At 28.1% G+C, this 19710-nt stretch overlaps 1 protein-coding gene across 1 annotated transcript in view; it reads left to right on the top strand.

Moving 5' to 3' along the window:
* The window catches only part of LOC129958474 (uncharacterized), a 66685-nt gene that overhangs the window by 14983 nt on the left and 31992 nt on the right, over positions 1–19710 (top strand). Inside the window, exons 9-12 of the mRNA XM_056070973.1 lie at positions 1751–1799; positions 6655–6754; positions 9398–9504; positions 10358–10399. Coding sequence (XP_055926948.1) covers positions 1751–1799; positions 6655–6754; positions 9398–9504; positions 10358–10399 — 298 coding nt within the window. The remainder of the gene's footprint in view (positions 1–1750; positions 1800–6654; positions 6755–9397; positions 9505–10357; positions 10400–19710) is intronic.

The raw sequence follows: 19710 nt of genomic DNA, 5'->3' as shown, positions 1-19710 counted from the left end.
AGTCCATCTCAAATCACCCCTCATATAACTTAAAACTCGGACATAATCTGAAGCTGTAATGCCTCGCTATGTTTTAAAAGCAAAGGAGTTTTCTTCTTTTTAAATATTTCAGATTTACTGAAAGCGTGATACTGTTAGTTTAGCATGTATTTACCCTTCATTACCAAGTTTTCAGATTAGCGATTTTGTTTAGAAAATATAGGAAACAGGAACTAAGAGACTAGTTACTATTGTTGCATTGCAGGTTGACATTGTGACATAGTATAATTCTAACTTTATATGTATAATTCTGTTCTAATAATTTTTGTAGTAATGATATTGGTTAATGATTTCTTAAAAAAAAATGAATTGCTAAGTGTAACTCATAATATAAAGGACTTGAGCATTAAAAACTTTTAAAAAAATAAATGTATACATTTTTATGTTTTGATATCAAAATTTTATTCAACAAGAATATAAAAATAGGTGTATTTCTTATAAATTTTTTTTTTATATATAATAACTCTAATGGTATGATAGAAATTTTGTAACATTTTTATATAATGCATAATTACTCTCCTTCTCTGCCTAATCATTTATTCCTGATGAGCTTCTTAAAGCTTCTTTAGAATACAAAATTAAAAATTTCTTATTAGTTGTATAGTAATTTTAATATCCTTCTTTTCAAAGTTATAAAAAGTTCTGATTTGGTGGAGTCTTTCTACTTAGTATATGATGGTCACTTGATGGTACATCCTAAATTGTCATGGACAGGGACACCAAAAATATCATTTAAAAACATTAATATTGTTATTTATATTTTTCATCTATTTTGAAAAGTATTTGAAGATTGCAATATAAAATTTGTTATTTTCAACTATTTTATTATCATTGCAACTCAACTGGACAGAATATTTTCAATAACAACTTCACATATTATTCACATTATATTCATGTTTTGTAAGTTATATATTAACTTTGAAAAAAATATAATACTATTATTTTTATCAATAGTACTATAAATTTATTGACAGCATTAGTTCTTTGTTTCCAAAGAAAGTAGAGAAAGTAACATATCTTCAATTGTTTTAACCATACAGTTTCGGGACTTGTCTGTCTTGTTTAGTCACAGTTGAGTAAATCTTTATACAAGAGTAAAAAAATGTGAGAAAAGTAATTGGAACATTTACTATGATTTTTTTTTTATAATTGAGAAATTAATAATTTTGTGGTTATAATTTATCTGTTAATTTTATCAGTATTGAGTCAGATATTTTTTTATTATCAAGTAATTAAATTATCCATAATTAAAAAAGGGCAAAATTTAAATTAGATGACAAACATCGAGGAGCTCCATTTGTTAAAGTGCACAAGCTGCCTGTAAGCTTTATTGTAATAGTGAAATAATTAATGCACAGAGATGGTGGTGACTTTTCTTTTGTTTATTCCTACATATATTTGCTATTGTATTAATATTTATAGCTAAAAAAGTGATTAGATGAAATGAATTTTTAAAAATGACATTTCGTTTTATTTACCTATATTTTGCATGCATTGAAATATATTTCTATGAAATATCTTGAATAAATAGATAATGAATGTTTTCTTTGAAGCATTTATTTTATAAATTTTATATATTCACTGGCATGTATAATTTATGCTGCATTATTTAAATGTATAGAATATGTGTTAAGAAATATTAAAATTTAAAATGTTAATAATGCGTAATTCATAATTCTTCAGCATTGACTCAATATTCTTTTTTTTGTAGTCTGTTGTTTGTCAACAATTTTGCATTTGGTCCTACTGTTGATCATATGGTAAGTAAAAATTTCTCTTTCTGATTTTATTTTTCTGTTTTTTCCAGAAAAACTAGTTTTTTAAAAAAAATCCTGCTATAAGGATTTATATATATATTTTTCTTTTTGTGCACAGTATTAGTTAACATTGGAAAGGAAGTGCATATATATAATATGTATGTATGTAATGATATTTTTAAATCCAATTTAAACTTAATTAATTTCCTAACTTTCAGTTTAATTTAGCTCAAATTAACTTCATTCTAAACTTTTCTCTTATTTCCTGATCCCATTCCACCTTTTCTATTTAATTAACTCAAGAGAAGCTTTGAAAAAATGCTTAAAGTTGCTCTTTTACATGCACCGAGTAAAGGGATAAAAAATGACATGCCCAGCACATTTTTTTAAAAGATCTCTGATTCCCTTGCCTGTGGTTGCACTTGTAAGAAATCCCTATCAGAATCGCATTGTATATAAGCACTGGGAAAATTATTCCTGTCTCTTACGCTAATCTGCTTTTGTATCGTGCTGTGAACGGATGTGCCTTGTCTGTGCCTGTTGTATATAAAACATGTCTCCTGAGATGAAATAAAACGAAGATAAAAATTCAATCTCTCCTTTCTCTCTTCAGCCACGATTCTGCTTCAAAAATTATGTTTATATATTTAAACCGTCGAATTTTTTTTAAAAAGTAGGAATTTCGAATGTTATCTAATTTTCAAAATAATAGCAGAATCCCAGAAATATATTTTTTAATGTTTGTTCTTGGAGCTTTGTTGGAAAATTGTACAGATTCTTAAGATTTTTCTCTTTATCTTCTTCCAGACTTTTTTAAAAATAAATTATTTGCTTAATAGAGAAATGAAAAATAAACCAACTTTTGATCGAAATTTTAAGTGGGCGTTTGTAAGACTACCAAAAATATTATTGAAGATAGATGCACTTTTTCTTGAGAAAGTCTAATTTTAACATCCAATTGAGTGTTAGGCAACTTTCAACGTCTGTTACTTTGGCTTTGAATTTTGCATTGACTCGGATTGTTTTTTTTTTTTTTTTTTTTTTGTTTTTTTTTTGGTGAATTTGATGTCCAGAAGTTTTTTTTTTCTTTCATTTAAGAACTTTTTACGCTATCTGTTTTAATATAATTTTTGTTTTAAATCATCCAAGTTCTTCATTACACATATAATTATTTGAGAAATTTGCGCATGTAATACTTCTTGAAAAACTGAAAAAATATTTTGTATTTGAATTCTAATTTTTGCTTTGTATGATGCTCTTTATATCTTCTGAAAGTGATTTTGAAATCAGAAAAGAAGGAACTTTAAAAGGCAGCTATATATCTGCTTGCATTTTATTATTAGATAGATCGATTAAAATTATTTGATAAATTATGTTAGATTAGATTATGTACTTATTAGTATTTTTACTTTCTTTAAGTGATATAAAAGTTATCTTAATTTGTTCTGTCAATTTATTGCTATTAGTCTTTATAAGGGAATCATGATTCCAACTAGTTAACTAGTGAATTAAGGTGTTGATGTCTTTATCCTTTAAAACTTATTTCTTTAATTTTTTTAATTATATTGCAAGGAGGTGTGACATGAAGTACTCTTGGAATAACATTTTATCAATTTTTAGATTGGTTAATTTTCTTTTATGTAATAATTCGACAATATTTTTAATATCTCAATCACATTTTTTAAATAAATTTATTCATTTTATTGTTCAATTAATCATACGTATTCCACTTCACAATGCTTGTGTTTGGGGCAGTTTGTCATTTTATGAAGTTCAGCTTTATTCCTGTTGTTTTTGTTGCTCAGAACCCATGTCATGCCTATTGGTAGGTTTGCTATTCAGAAAATTCTAAATTTCCGTGTGCTTTGATGCCAATCAATACAAATAATATATATTTATCTCTTACTTTGTTCTGGTTGTCATACATCTTAATAGAATAGTCTTGTCGATTATTATTCCATTGCAAAATTTCACTCTGTTCTAATGTTATGGTCTGTCTTACATAAGTAATTGTAACCATTTTGTTCAAATATGATAAAAAAATCTTAATTATTATTTGTATCTGTCCATAATATTTCGTTTTCACTTTTCCTGATGTGTAGCAAGTTCTACATCGAAATTACTATCTTTAATCTTGCAATTTATTGATGTTGTAATTTTGGCTAATATGTAACTTATTTTCTTCCTTGCTTATTTATATTGTCTTTGTGAAGTATATCCAGAATTGTCAATTTTCTTTTCAGAGAATATAGTAGAGCTTTAACCTCTGAAGAGTCAACAAAAAATTATATACAGTAGATACAATATTTTGATAATAAATATTTATTTTGGATAAAAAAATTAAAAACATATTAATTAAGAGTATTTGTAAATTTTTAATTGAATAAAAGTTATTAAAAAAGAAAAAAATCCTAGCCAGGTTCGAACCCTGACCTTCCGCATACGAGACGGTTACCTAGACAACCATGCCATCGGGACCATCGGGACGGGAGTCAAGTTATCAGTATATAAGCTTTACCAAAAGTTTGAGGACCATTTTTTCGAAATTGACTGGCCATTGCGTTTTAATATTTTCTTGACAGAACATTCTAAATGTATACTATCATTATACTTAATCTCATCCCGATCTCAGATTTCAACCCCGTGCCCTCCCCTTGTTAGGGAAAGGAAAAAGGTCCAATAATTCAATCGAACAGTAAACTGCTTCAATCTTTACTTTATGATTGTCTCTTGCTTCCTACAATACAGCCTGAGAATTTTCTGATCTCTATACTCTCGAATACTGTGTCGATTAATACCCAATATGTGAAATGTTGCCTCATCTGAAAACACCACATGTTGTAGAAAATTCTCCACCCTCAGCCTCAATTTCCATTTTTTCTAGCCATTTTTATTTCCACTTTTTCTTCTGAAAACGTTCATTGTCGGAGCCATATATTTCATAAAAACGAAATTTGAAATCTTTTTATGTTCCATTAAAAAAAAAAAAAAAAAAAAACGTCAATGACAATCTTTGTTTTATTTTGAATTCATTTTTGAAAGTTTCCACATACTTTTCGGATACCCTTTATTTTTTCAATTTTTTTTTACTAAAACACATTGCAGTTATAAAAAATACGTTTGTGCATTTTTGAGCGTAAGTACTGGTAAAGAAAGACTTCCAGAGCACACATGAATGCTCTGAAAACAAACTTGTCACTCAACTGAAGCAGGGATGGAGGGACTGAAAGACAAGAGCTGTGTGATAATGGGCGTTTAATAAATGCTATTATTGTTAAATTTTCTCCAACACATTCGCCATGCTTGAAGATTTTTTTTTCTGTTTTTATTCTTATATTGAAATATTAAATTTTTACCCTTTACTATGTTTATAAAAGTTATTATTTAATTGTATTTTCATTAATTGTTAATATATATTTAGTTGCAAGTTTCCATAATTTCTATCCACTCTTTTCTTGTAAATAATTAATGAGTGTGCCTGTAGTATGTAAGAAGTGATTCTTGATGTTGATTTTTTCAGGGATACTTATTTAGTACATACTATATAAAGTATCATATTTATTAACATTTCCAAAAATTTGGTTAAATTACTAAGATTATTCATTGATTTCACCTTGAATCATGCAAGGCAAAATGTTGAATTTACTAATTATGAAGCCACTAATTAATGAAAATACATTCTTTATATTTTAATTTGTTGTCAAACTAATTATCACATCTGATCATTGGCAATGAACTATTCATATTGTTCAGACGAAGATATATTTTTTTGTAATTAATGATATTTTAACCATAGTAATAAGCATATATATTTTTAGTATATATGAATTCATCATTGTAAGAGAATTTGTGATTTAATAAGTATCCCTGAATGAGAGTAAATGTTATTAGATATATGTAATACTACTATATCATATAGAAGTTTTCAATCTTCTTTACTTGTTTTCCTATCCTCTTATGTAATTCATGACAGTATTGTCAATTTTATGGACCATTTTCTGACATTTTACAGGTCATCTTTTCTTCACTTATAAGTAATTTCTTCCTCTCAAATCGTCATCTTGTACACAAGCCTTCTTTTTCAGAATGTGGATTTCTCATTTCACTGGATTTGGAACTGTAACTCCAATTCTTTTAGTTTCCTGAAAATTTAAAAAAAAAAAAAAAAAGTTCTTTATGGGAAAAGAAATAGCTTTCATTTTTATTAATTTATTATTTTTTCTGTGTTTTTAACAGTTTATTACATTATGCACACTTACATATATTACATAATTTTATCTCCTTTTTTCCTTCTTGATTATCTTGGTAATAACCTGATATTTAACAGAATTTTTTGCAACTCTTTGGTTAAAATCAGGTGAAAGGTAGAAAAATTGGTTTGTGAAATAATCATAAATTCGTGTTCAGAATTATTTGAGTCTCTAATTGTAATGTTTCAATTTTAATATTTAGGAAGCATCATTTTTTTTTTTTTTTTTTAAATCTGAAATATTTTGACAATGTAATTTCTTAGGGTAGGTTTTTTTTTTTTTTTTTTTTTTTTTTTCTTTTGGTGTTGCATGTTGAGTTACAAGATCTTCTCATCTTTTGTGTTTTTTTAATACTAAAATTATTTTTATCTACCAATGCAGTTACTTCTGAATCACAATTTAGTTTATTAAGATTAGAAATTGCTAGATCTCTTAAAAAAACATATCTGTGCATGATTAATTGAATTATATTAATGTTTATTGGATATATGCTTATTTATATATTGTACATTTTATTAGTAATTTCTTCTTAAGTCTCCCCAGCATAAATCGGATTTTAATAATTGCTATCTGATGTTATTAAATGCAAGTTGTGTTCTGTTCTTTAGCTTAAAATGAGGTTTGCTGATATAAAGGATGAAGCACGGGTGGTTTCCTCTAAAGCATTTTGTCCTTTGAATTTCCGCATCACTGATAGAAACCTCAGTGGTAAGCAATTGCAATTTGTTTTTAACTTTTTCTTCAATCTCATATAATCAAAGAATTTGAGATTTTTTGAAATTTCTTTTATTTATTGATTGCTGGTTATGTAAATGCCTAATTAAAACATTCTTTGTCAATCATAACCATAATATTCTCATGATATATTTCAATTAAATATCGCCTTTGCCATTAATAGCTATTAACATTAAGCCTACTTAATTATTTATTACATTAGAAATTATTTAAATTTATAACGTAAGCGTTTTTTAATGGATAATCTTCTAAATTACTTTGGCAGACTTAACTCCTATTAAAAATTTGTCTTTTTCGGTAATATTCCTGTATGTAAAGAAATTTTTAACTGGACAAGTTTTTAAATGACATTTTAAGGACTTTTATTGGTGTTATGTTTAAATATTTTATCAAAAGAACTTTTTAAAAAAAATGGAAACCCTTTATTCAGTTATGATAGAGAGATGCTGTTGTAAGAAATTCTTCATTTGGTTATATTATCGTCTTGTATGAATTTCCAGGTATGGGATGACAGATGTTTCATTTGAATAAGAGAACTAGGAATTTTTATATTTATTGCATTACAATCTGTTTGTCAATGCTTGTTGCCTGCTGCAAGCAATTATTCGCTCTTTCCCCGAACTGAGGTATTCAAATTTGCACAAAAATATTCATTTAATGTGATCACTATATCGTTTAATGTTATTAGTTTTGAAGTATTTACCAATCCATCATTTTCAATCAGTGTTAACGATTGACATTTGTGAAATTGCTGTCAATTGTTTCCATTCTTAAGGAAACATATGACAGTAATTTTTCCAATGGGATGGAGCTCATATATTTTTAAAATATAAATCTAAATTTGAAATTCTGAATTGATTTAAAAGGACAGCTCTGCTGCCAATAGTAGGTTGAAATCTAATCGACCATAAATTACTGTAATTTATGTCTTGTAATTAAATTACAAAATCGAAATGGATATAAAAAGGGGTCGTTTTGAGTCTTAAGAATAAAATTGAAATTTTTTAAGGGTATGAAAGTTAGCCTAAGGTAAGGCATCACAATGCTTTGATGTATTTGAAAATTTGACAGTCTTTGTAATTTTTGAAAAAAATTGATTTCTTTTGAACATGACTGAGCAGTAATTGTTGATGATTGTTATGGGGACGTTAGTATTAAAGGAAAACTTCTAATGAGCGCTGGAAATGCTCTTAATATTTTAAAATGTGTCGTGCAGAAACTTACAAATTTTAAAACACAGTTCAAGTACAAACAATATATAATTGAATTGTTAAAGAGTAGTTGTCAAAAAGTATCATGTAAAAAACTTTTTAATTATTTTTGAAATAAAACATGGAGAGGCCTGAGATAAATTTTTTATCTTTTTCTCTTGATGTGATTAAAATATAGTTGATATTTCCCTATCCAGTTACTTTTTCAATCTGTTAATATTTTCAAAATTTTTAAATCTCAGTGTGATTACACTAAGTAGAGCTGCTGCAGCTTAATGTTCAGCAGGCTAATCTATCATTGCCATTAACTATTTGGGGACTTGGTGGGTTAAAAAGTGTACCACTTTTTTCTTAACGTTTTATGCACGATAGGATATATTTTGACCCAAAAGTTGAAGTTGCTCATAGTCATACTGTTTACTATTTTATTTAGTTTTTCATTCAATTGACAATTTGACATTGCTATGCACCAACTGCAAATGCACAAATAACTGAAAAAGTTATGCAAATCAAAATGCATCCATAAGTTTTATGTGTTGCTGTGATTGAGGTTGGTACCTTGTACGATACAGTGAATTTTTTGTCTTTAATAATAGTAAGTGTTATTTTATTATAAGTGAATAAATTATTTTATAATAAAAATGCATGTTAATTGATGTTTTGAACTAATTTTGAAGCTGTGAAGTAGTGTGTTTATATATATATTCCATCAGTAAAAAGGGACTTACTGAAATATTTTTCTTTTTTACTGGTAATGTTATAGCTTATAATCGAAATGAATTTTTAAAAAAATTTTTTATAATAAAAAAAATCTATGCAGCTGAGGTTTTTGTTTTCTTTAAAAAATTTTGCCTCGAAGAATTAAAGTGAGTGTATTTGAAGATTTCTTTTTCCTAGCCGAAATTTTGTTTATTCCCAGTATTGTGTTGATTTTACAAATTTCATGCTTGAATAAACAAATCTGTAGCTTTAATATAACTAAATTATAATTGACATGTTTGAATAAACTGATCTGTAAATATATTCCTTTTCAGATAACTGTATATCTAATGAATTTTTTGTGCCTTGCAGATTTCTTTAATATTTTATTTTGTAATGGCATTTTATAATATATAATTTAGTCATAGGTTTATTTTTTAATGTTTCGAATTTTAACAACAAATTTATTTCTTTAATTTTTTCTAATATACATATTTTAAAGTTACTCCTTCTTTCAGAGTTAAGATTTGTTATAAATGTAATTCTTATTTGACATTTTGATTCAATAATTATTGTGTAATATTTTATTTTAAATTACTTATACATAGGAAATAAAGTTTTGCATAATTTGTTCTCCAGTTTTTTAATTTCTTTATCTAATTTTCAATAAAAACAACTTATTTCATAACTTTATTTATTTTTTTAGATATTGGGACAATTATGAACGTTCGAGAAATTATGCCACTGAAAGGATCTGTATCTTGGACAGGGAAACCGGTTTCGTACTTCTTGCACACCATTGACCGAACAAAGGTTTGAAAAGACTCTGATGATTATATGTTTCTTAATATAACTGTGTGTAGCGTTTTGTGTTTTTATCAAAATTCTTACATTTAATCGGGAAATCAAATATGAAATAAAATAAAAGAAATAATTGGCTTGTTTTTTGACCAAATTAGAATATTTTATTTTGAAATAGTTTTATTATAGTATGAGTAATCATTTTGCTTATTTCAAGAATTCTATTATGTTCCATTTAGCTGAGAGAATTTATTTTTATGTTGCATGTTTTCTTCTTTAGAATAATTTCTTTTTATCCTGTCATAGTCAGAGACCAGTTGATAAAATAAGTATCTATAAATTTCAGTTAATTTGTACCTTTATTGATAAATAAATTTCCTTAAAGAAGCTCGATTTCGCAAAATAAAGAAGATAATTATGTTAATAGCTAGAAACAATGGGAAGATTTTTTAAAAATTGTGTACGAGTTGGTTCAGTAGTAAACAAATTTCATAGTTTAAAAATTTGTTCCAATATTTTTTGTTTCAAATAAATTTTAAAGTAAATAATTTGTGTGTTTTTCAATGTAATTAACTACTTATAGATTAAGCGCTTAAGAATTTGTGTGTGTATGATGTATTGTTTTATAGGTGCAACAATGTATAGGCTTGAGGATTGTACACTAATATTACTTAATGTCTCTGAAGTTATATACATTGTTTCTATTGATACAAATATTCCTCATAGTATTGAACATTTGCTTTAGATCAAATCATATGTGAATGAATAATCTTTGAAGGATTTCTTTTGTTATGGTATTTTTAATTTTATAACATGTGCTTTATATTTTAAATGCTCTCACATGAATTTCATTTTTTCCCCCCAGCTGGAGCATTATTTCCAAAGAATGAAAAATCCAAAAATAAAGGTCTGTATGGCAAATATTTCATTCATTAATATATTGTAATTACGTTTCCCAGTGGCATTGTGAGCTAGAGTGTTACCTAAAATTGTCATTTTCCTTATTTATTCCTAATAGGTATTTTTTTGCACTTTCTAAAACCAGCTATGGTAAATGAGTTTAAATAAAAAAAATTTATTTCCCAGTCATCAAAAGCTTCCCTCCACTGGTTTTAGTGTTGTTTTTTTGTGCACATACATTCTTGTTTATTTTTTAAACCAAAATACCAGTTGAGCATTTAAATTTGTACTAGATCTTATTAATGTTTTGTTGCTTCAAACTGGTTCATCATTTTCATTTGGCACATCTTCTACACTTCAAACTTAATATGTTATTCATTATACTGATAATTGTTTACTCATGGTTGTGCTTGCATCAGTGTCTTGGCAATCTGATATGTCCTGTTAGGAGAGATATTGTTAAAAAAAATTTTATAAAATTAAATCCCTAATATATTGTTTCTTATATGCTATGTGTCTACTCCAGTCATGAACCAATAGGTATAAACATATGCTTAAAGTTGAAAATAATGTAAAGAATTTGCATTTTGTGTTTGAGTCAAAAAATTTATTTCTGAAAATATTACATCAAAATTTGTATATATTCCCCTGTCTTATTAGTCATATTTAATAAAATGTTCTTGACTACTAGCATTTTAAATGAAAGAACCTTCACTCTTCTGTGAATAAAACTAACTTATGAAACTTTAAATACCATTTTCAGACTATTTCAGTGGCTGCCTCTTGGAAAATGTAATCAGTATAAAGCGTTTCCTCGTGCTGACCTTTTGATTAGTCTAAATTTTTGAAATTTAAAGCTTCATAACGAGATTTGTTTTAGTTGCTGGATGCTGGGATTTTCTGTGTTTGAAATTTTAGTGTGGCAAGAATATTTCCCTGAATATAGCTAATAGAACTTGGAGGATAATACAAAAAAGTAGCATCATAATTTTTCAGAAAATTATTTATTAACTCAAATATCATAAAATATTATTTTTTACATCATTTAACCCCTTAAATGTTTCATTTCTTTATTATCCATTTTGATTAAATTGTGAATTTACATAACATTTCAGATAAGTATGGATTCCAAGTAATTTTTGTATTAAATTATAATCTATGTATATGGCTTAAATCTAATTTAAAATATTCCAAATGATGTAATTCAGTGCACATATGCAGTGCATAAGCAAATCAGTTAAGATGTTAAATAATTTTTCCAACTTGAGCTATATATCTGTCTGTAATCTTAATGGTTTAGAAATTAGTTAATGGATCTTCATTAAGTGTGGACATTCAGTATATAAAAAGTTATTATAATTTAAATATCCGTATTCGGATCTTGATGAATGCATTTCATTAAAACTTGTTATGTATATTGAATGAATGAACCACACGGAAAAAAATCTGCGATAAAAGAGTTATAGATCTTAAAAAAATTACTAAAATATTAGTGTTCAGTGCTTGAAAATCAGTCCTCACTATGGCTGTAGAGAGAAAAAGATGAAGGTTAACTGGTAAAATTATTCATTAAAAATTACAGCAATAGTTGAGCTGCTTTGCAAGAATATTGTATGTGCGGAAGGGATTGTGTAAAAGCATATGCCAGAGAACATTTTGTGAAAGTTTGCTAACTTCCAAGAGACGAATGATTTGGGTGTAATACCAGGAAGAGGGAGTAAAGAATTTTCTAATGAAATTGCCGAAGTTGCTGTTATTATAGAGGACTGAATATTTTTTTCCAGAAAATACTTAGATAATGTCACATGGGCGATCTATCCCTTGATTTGTGTTACTTACATAAGGTTGTGTAACCAATTTTTAATGTTTCTTTATCTAATCTACATGATACAGAAGCTGCTAACTGAAGCTAATTTTTCAACATGTGGGACTAATTACTTTTGAATAATAATGCAAATCTGAGTGTGTTTAATGAAGTGCCTCTGGATTTTAGTTGAAATAATTGTGGTGTGAATTTATTTTTGATTCCATCTTTGGTCCCATTTCTTGTGAGATCCTTCTGGGTTCCAAAATGTATCATAAATGCTGTTTTTGAGAGCAAATAATTCCTGCTTTGCAAGAATGAAAATGTATACAGATTACTGGACTACTTCATGCAAGATGAAACGCCTGTTATTAGGTGACAAGTAAATAAATAAATAAATCCTTGTTTTAATTCGAATGGTAATGGAGTAATTTTATGAATGCATGGCTTTCTTCTCTGGACTTGGTTCTATAGATTCTGTCAAGATTGTGTCTATATAGGAAAGGAAAATGTAGACTTGCTGAATTGAAAGTAGACATAGCATTTTAAATTACTGCAATTCTTGAGAAATCCTTCAAACCATTGTTGAATATGCGATTGGCATGAATGGAAATCATAATGAACAAATAATATTAATAAATTAATATTTTCATTTATATGCACCAAATTTTTTATTGATGTTAACTATTTTCTTATCGCAGATTTTGTAAACCGTGGTCCTTTAAATATACATAACTACAAAATAGGCCAGTGGAAACTAGTTATATTTAGGCCTGAGTAGGGAGTCGCTTATAATTACCATGTGCCAATTTCTGTTATGTCATTTCTTTGTTTTCTTTGTATCAAATGCATTAAGTTGCTTTCTAGCGAAATTTCTAGAAATTAATATTTTGTATTGGTTTTCTCTTAAATTCTGTATGAAATTTTGAGTAACCTAATACATATTATTTTTTGCAGCTATAAATTATTAATTATTTGTATCATTTTAATCGTATATAAGTGCACTGATGGAAAAATTAAAGGAATAATTTTGGAGCTTAGAACTGACACAAAAACTTTATTTTGCCATTCTGGATATGTCTTCAAAATGCAGAATTGTGTATTGCAGAGAACATATAATAATTTAGGGGAAGAGCAACAAGGTAGAGTAGATAAAAGGTGGTATAACAACTTTTGACGGGCATTTAGACAAAATTATTAAGATTTGATAAACATCTGTGCCCGAATTAAAAGCTTGACAGCAATCTTCCATGTTGTGCATTAGATTTTTCAGATGTGCATATGGCAATAAACTGTATTCACAATCAAAATAGGCATGAGAAGAGGCTCATAAAATTTAACTATGTGTTTATAGCATTTGTTTTCTATAAATTGTCAAAAACCAACGTTTTTCTTCAAAAAAAGAAAAGAAAAAAAGACGCTTTATCTATATACAATTTTCTTCCCGTTTATAAAATATAATATTCAATAATAATTTTCTTCCCGTATTTGTAAAATAAAAATCTTAATATTAACTGAAATTGATTAGACATCTTATTTCACCTAGAGTCGAAATTGTAGCGCTCATTTTTTCTCGATAATATTGTTAATTAGTAAACTAATTGTATTGGCAGGCATAAGCAAGCTAAAAAATAAAAAACGATTCAATTTCTTTGCATATATATCCTTCCTGTCACACACCTATAGGATCGTACTAATGGAGATTTTTTTTATTTCTTAATCAGCATGGTGGGTTTTTTCATAACAATTTCATTTAAAAATTCTTTTGTCGAAAGCAGATTTGTCCATTGATATCGTCTTGATATGTGACACTCGCCGGGTTAAAACGTCGCTCATTTTAAAATAAATCCTTCAAAGTCATTTTGCAGGAAAGGTCCTATGTCATCTTTGGAAGGAAATGTTGGAGCCCAAACTTCACTTACTTACCAAAAGGTATCGAAAGTTCAAGTTTATCGTATATTCAGTGAAATCTTCCTCATTTGCCGATTTTTTTTAAAGGGTTTTTTTAAGGTTTTATATATCTAGATTGAGGAAACAAATCGATATTATTTCCGTAATGATCTTAAAAATATTAAATTTCTATAAAAATATTTATGCATTTACTTCACTGCATCTCACTTTATTTTTCCGATAAATATTTCTACCCAGTTACCTTCGTTTATTGAGTTCAACACAATTTTTTTTTTCTTTCTTTAAGATACGTTTTATTTATTTCCACCAAGACTCTCTGATTGGTTTCTCATTTTACTCATCCCGAATATATGTATTCCTATTGTACTAATGCCAAATAGTTAAAATTTTCTTTATTGTGTTTTTGCTTGTTGATGTCTTTAGTAAAAACGACGGAAATCGTATACTTTTCGTGCAGTTCACAGATGAGTTTTTTAACGCCCGGCGACGATTCAGATTTGCAGAGAGCAGAATTGCGGCGCCAAACAATCATCCCTTTATTTTCCCTCGCAGTTCCCTTCACGAGCATCTGATACATGCGATAAAATAACACCAGTGATGCGAATGATCACATGCAGTTCCGCTTCTTCGGTGGTCTTTAAAGGAACGCATGTGTGTGTCGGACTTGTTTTCCCAATTATACGTTTCTTCTAGGAACTAAGGATTTATTTCAAAAACGCATGTTTTTCTAGCATGTTGAAGTGAATTGTTGTCTATTACTTGCGGCCAGGGCCGGTATTCTGGGGGGGGGGGCAGCGGATGCTATGCACCGAAACCCTTACTTGATCAAGAAGCAAAATAATGTTCTGAACAATAATAACGGGATGGAAAGAAGAGAGGAAGAAATTTAACGGGAAAAATCGACGGGTTTGTAAATATATGAAGTTTACAGATATATTATAGTTTATTGCAACTGTGCAACGTAGGGTAAGTAGATGTACGGTCGTTTATCTCGCCGGTGAAATTAGGTGGCATGTAGTATTTAAAAAATTCATACTATAAAATGTTTAATATTGTAAGATCTAATCATGTACATACCAAGGAAATATTCCTAGAGGTTTAAAAAAAAAGAAAATTAGCAGGAAAGAAAAAAGATAAACTAAATATCAAGAACTCATGAATAGGCCTGTCATCTTGTCTCTGAAGTAATTCTATATTCAAGTGAAATATGGTCATATGGTCAAGTGAATTTAAGTGATCCAGGTTTATAACCGAATATTATAACCAATAAGTTTAAAATGTTTTATGTTAAAACCGGACTTGTTCAACACAAAGAGGGTTTTGCTAAGAATGTAGAAGGTAGGCTATTTCCCATTATGTGCTGCTTTAAAAAGAAGGCCAGATGGTGAAACCCAGCTGCGCAAATGGTTAATTTATTCAAAAACACAAGACTTCATATTTTGTTTTTATTGTATACTATTTTCCAAAAGAAGAGTTAAATGAACAGTCTGCACGATTTATAGGTGGCTAGAATAACTGGAGAAAGCTATCAAATATAGAACTTTCATGATCTTGAGTTACATGTCTCTTTAATTCCCATTATGTGCTTGGAAAATTGCTTGGAAAAAATTACTAAAGCGTCTAAATTTATGTTCGACTATTGATAAAACAAACCAAGTTATTATAAATAAGGAAACTGAACAACTTAAATTACTATTTAAAAAAATGATATAAATCACTATAAATGTGATTATATTTTTAGCATGTGATAATCTTTCACTTCGAGAAACCCATGAAATAATAGGAACGCCTAATAATGGAAATTTTTTAAGTTTATTCAAATTATTAAGTAAATACGACTGTGTGCTAATGGATTATATAAATAGAATAAAGAATTCGTAAAGTAGAATTGTGCATTATTTAACATATTGATCACTAGAACAGGGGTCTTTACCCTCAGAAGCTATTGCACCCACTTTCCGTTGCAAAGTGGACACACCGTCATTAGAACCAATCATTTCTGCATTAGGAAATGAAGTCATTAATGAAATGAAAGCACTATAATATCGAGATATTTCCCATAAGGAACAAACTTATGTCATTATTAGGTATGCATATTTTGAAGAGAAAAGAGTAACTGTAAATGATTTATTTATAGGGTTTATTGAAATAACCGATATAACTGGAGAAAGGTTAGCAAAGATTCTATTGAAATGATTTAAGAGAGCATGATTTAGATATTGTAGAAAAATGAATTTTAGAAGACATGCATACGGCTATGGCAGCAGAAAATATGGAAGGGAAATTTAAAGGTGTCAATCTGGAATAATTCCTCTAAACTCTCATACAATTTCTGTACATTCCTATCGAATTCTTTTAATTTATTAATTTGTGATGCCGTTTCCAGCAGAATATATTGCAATTTTTTTTGGATATTGCAACGTTGTCTTATATCACTTATTTTCTGTATCTATAAAAATTTGAGAAATTTTACAAAAAGATTTAAATATTTCTCTTAAAGAAGTATGCAATACTCTAGGAAGTCAAAACCGATTCGATTAAAGCAGTGTACACACAGTTTGAACAAACTTGTAATGCTCTAGAAAATTTATTGATGCAAATAACGATGATACAGCTATATTTGAAGCTATAAGTATTGAATTCAATACAAGAAATGCCATTTATCTTATAATTAATAATATAATTTGAATTTTGTTCAAAATTATCACTATCAATAAACTATTTCAAATAAAAACAATTGTTATTCACCGAATTAATTTAATTTATGCAATAAAATTAATACTGAAATCCAAAATTCAGCACGTTTTTAGAAGAAGCAAAAATAATATCACATAATTTGAATATTTCAGGTCGTTTTCCTTAAAAACGAATTCGAAAAAGAAAAAGATTGTATTCCGAAATAGCAGAAGATGAAGTTATGGAAACTCCTATAGAGGAATTTAGATGTTATTTTTTAATACTGTAATTCATACTATTATTGTACAGATAGAAAATAGATTTAGAATTATTTCAAATTAGTCACTGATTAAAAAAAAAAAAAAACTTTAGAATAACAGGAATTAGAAAAATGTCTCCTCAAACTTTGTAAAGTTTTTGTAGCGGATTCTCAACAACAGAATTTAAAAAAAATCTTTTTCGTTCATGAACGGTTTGACTGTATAATTTTTTTCCCCAATTTTTCATTGTTAACTATATTGTTAGTTCTACTTAAGCATCAGATTAATTGTAACTGTCACACAGAACGTTTTTCACTTTCTGCCGTTTCGCTTGCATTTTATTTCTTATTATCTGTGTCGTTCTTAATATGGAGACAAGCATTTAATATGGAGATCATAAATACCAAACTCCATAGTGGCGACTTTCAAGTGAATTCCGAACAAGCAGCCTCTCGAAAAAGATATCCATGTGAATAGTTTATATATAGATTGTCGTTTTATCAACTGGTAGAAAAAAATCGTCCAGTTGTTCTGAACAGAATTGTACTGATGTTGCGGGAATAAGATTCTAAATCATTTCCGTTATATTTATGCCTTCTAAATTGTGCCATTCCCATCGTTCTCAGAGAAGAAAATTAATGATGTTCCTGTGTGCCCAAGTTGTTTTTATTACTTTTAATGGTCGGTAAGATATTTTTCTCAATATTCACATACTATTATTGTATATTTTACTGAAGTATTTTTTTCCTTAAATTCTTTTAATCACGATTATAGTCTGTGTAATTTCTGTAGACGTTTCAAGGACCCTCGTTTTCCCTACTCTTCACTCCTTCTCCTTCTCAGTTGCCATGCTTTCGACAAAGCTTGTTTTGTTTTTTTCCACGCCAGTATGTTTCAGTAAGGACGTTAAGCTGGCTGTGTAAGCAAACAATTTTATTCAATCGTTGAATCTGAGATATTTTCTTAAGTAAATAAAACAAATAATAATAAGTTTTAAAAAACCAGCTGGAGTGGTCTCTGTAAAACTTTCTCGCACATTCTTTAATAAAGGTGCCAAGAACGCCTTGCATAGTGTAGAATATTTATGATATATTAATCTTTGGCATGAATTTAGCATTTTTTACTGAATCTACTGTCTGATTCTCGGAAGAAAGCATTTATTTCAGAATGCAACTAGTGCAACATCCAGTCATTATGGCTCAAAAAAAAAAAAAAAAAAAAAATTGATAATCGCGCATAACGTTGCTCACTTTCGTTGATCTGCAGTTGCACCATCGTCTTAATAAAGAAGGGAAGAGAAAGTTGAGGAACTGAACATTCTGAACATAAGATATCTGAGAGACATACGGACATGCTCAGCTAGAAAAGAAAAAAAAATTTTAATCGAACTTGTGCAGTTTCTAAAAGAATTATATAATATGTGTAATTTGAGGAACCATTTTCTTTAATTGGACCGATGAAACAATTTTAATAAGCTATGTTTTATTATACTTTAAAGTGTATTTCTCAGAAAGTTTATTCCATTCTTAAAGTAAAAAAAAAAAAAAAAAAAAAAAAAAAAAATGCAAAATATTTACTGCTTTTGCTTTATTGAAATTAGTTTTCAATCAGTTTCCATTAAAAAAAATATTTAAGTGATTAAAATCTGACAAACTTTCCTTATTTCTGCTATTTTCAAAATACTCCTTTTAAAGTAAGCAACAGCAAACTAATTTTCTTTTAACGCAATATATATAATTTCGAAGGAAATAAAATCTATAGAATGATAATTGTTTGGAACGCGCTAATGCTTCTATTTACTGACCAATTACATTAGATTCTTTTAATTAATTTATATAGTTGTATCACTAAAACCTGAATTTAAAGCCAAAACTTGTCTTGTCATAGCCTAAAAATTCAATTCCCTATGTATTAGATATCCTATTCTAGCTAAGATATAGTTTTCAAATTTCGTTAAGTGAAAATAATGTTCTCTTTAGATATCTATTTTTTTTTTTTTTTTTTTTTTTTTGTAAAATATAATTATCTATTAGACATTATAATGTCAATGTTTAGAAGAGACACATTCTTAGTGAGAACTTATCAGTTTTACCGTGAGAAAAAAAAGTGAATATTTCAAGGAAAAGGACCCTTAATCATCAATCATTCACTTATCAATGTGAGAAATCTGTATTCTCTATAGCCTCCCTAGATGCACGCCAAGTTTTCCTGCCAAAGGTAATTAAATCTTAGTAAACCTACAATGCGAGCGTAAATGAATCCCGCAATCCCGAACAAACTATAACGAACCTGAACAAAGTATAAAGCAGAAAGCTATCGTAATACCTTAACAGCTGTGTAAAAAAAAAAAAAAACACCACTGTTGACTGCCTCAGCATTGCGAGGCAAACAACCAGTAACGAGGTAGAAAATATGACCTTGAACCGCCTGCAGAAAATACACAGACTCGAGTTGCAATGCCTCGCTACATCATCTCTTGTTATCGCTGCTTTAATTGAGCTCATAAAATACGTCTGTTTCTTAGCATCGTTTCTTATTTTAAATTTATATCGTTTTTAATTTAACATTGAATATTTCCTTTTACGAATTGTTTATTTGTATTTATCTTGAGTATAATTTTTTTTACCGACATGAATGAAATTGAACTAAGCGACACTAGCAGCCAGA

Source organism: Argiope bruennichi, chromosome X1, assembly GCF_947563725.1.
Source record: "Argiope bruennichi chromosome X1, qqArgBrue1.1, whole genome shotgun sequence".
NCBI lineage: Eukaryota > Metazoa > Arthropoda > Arachnida > Araneae > Araneidae > Argiope > Argiope bruennichi.
The sequence above is the reverse complement of the archived record's forward strand: the minus strand, read 5'-3'. Positions and strand labels throughout refer to the sequence as shown.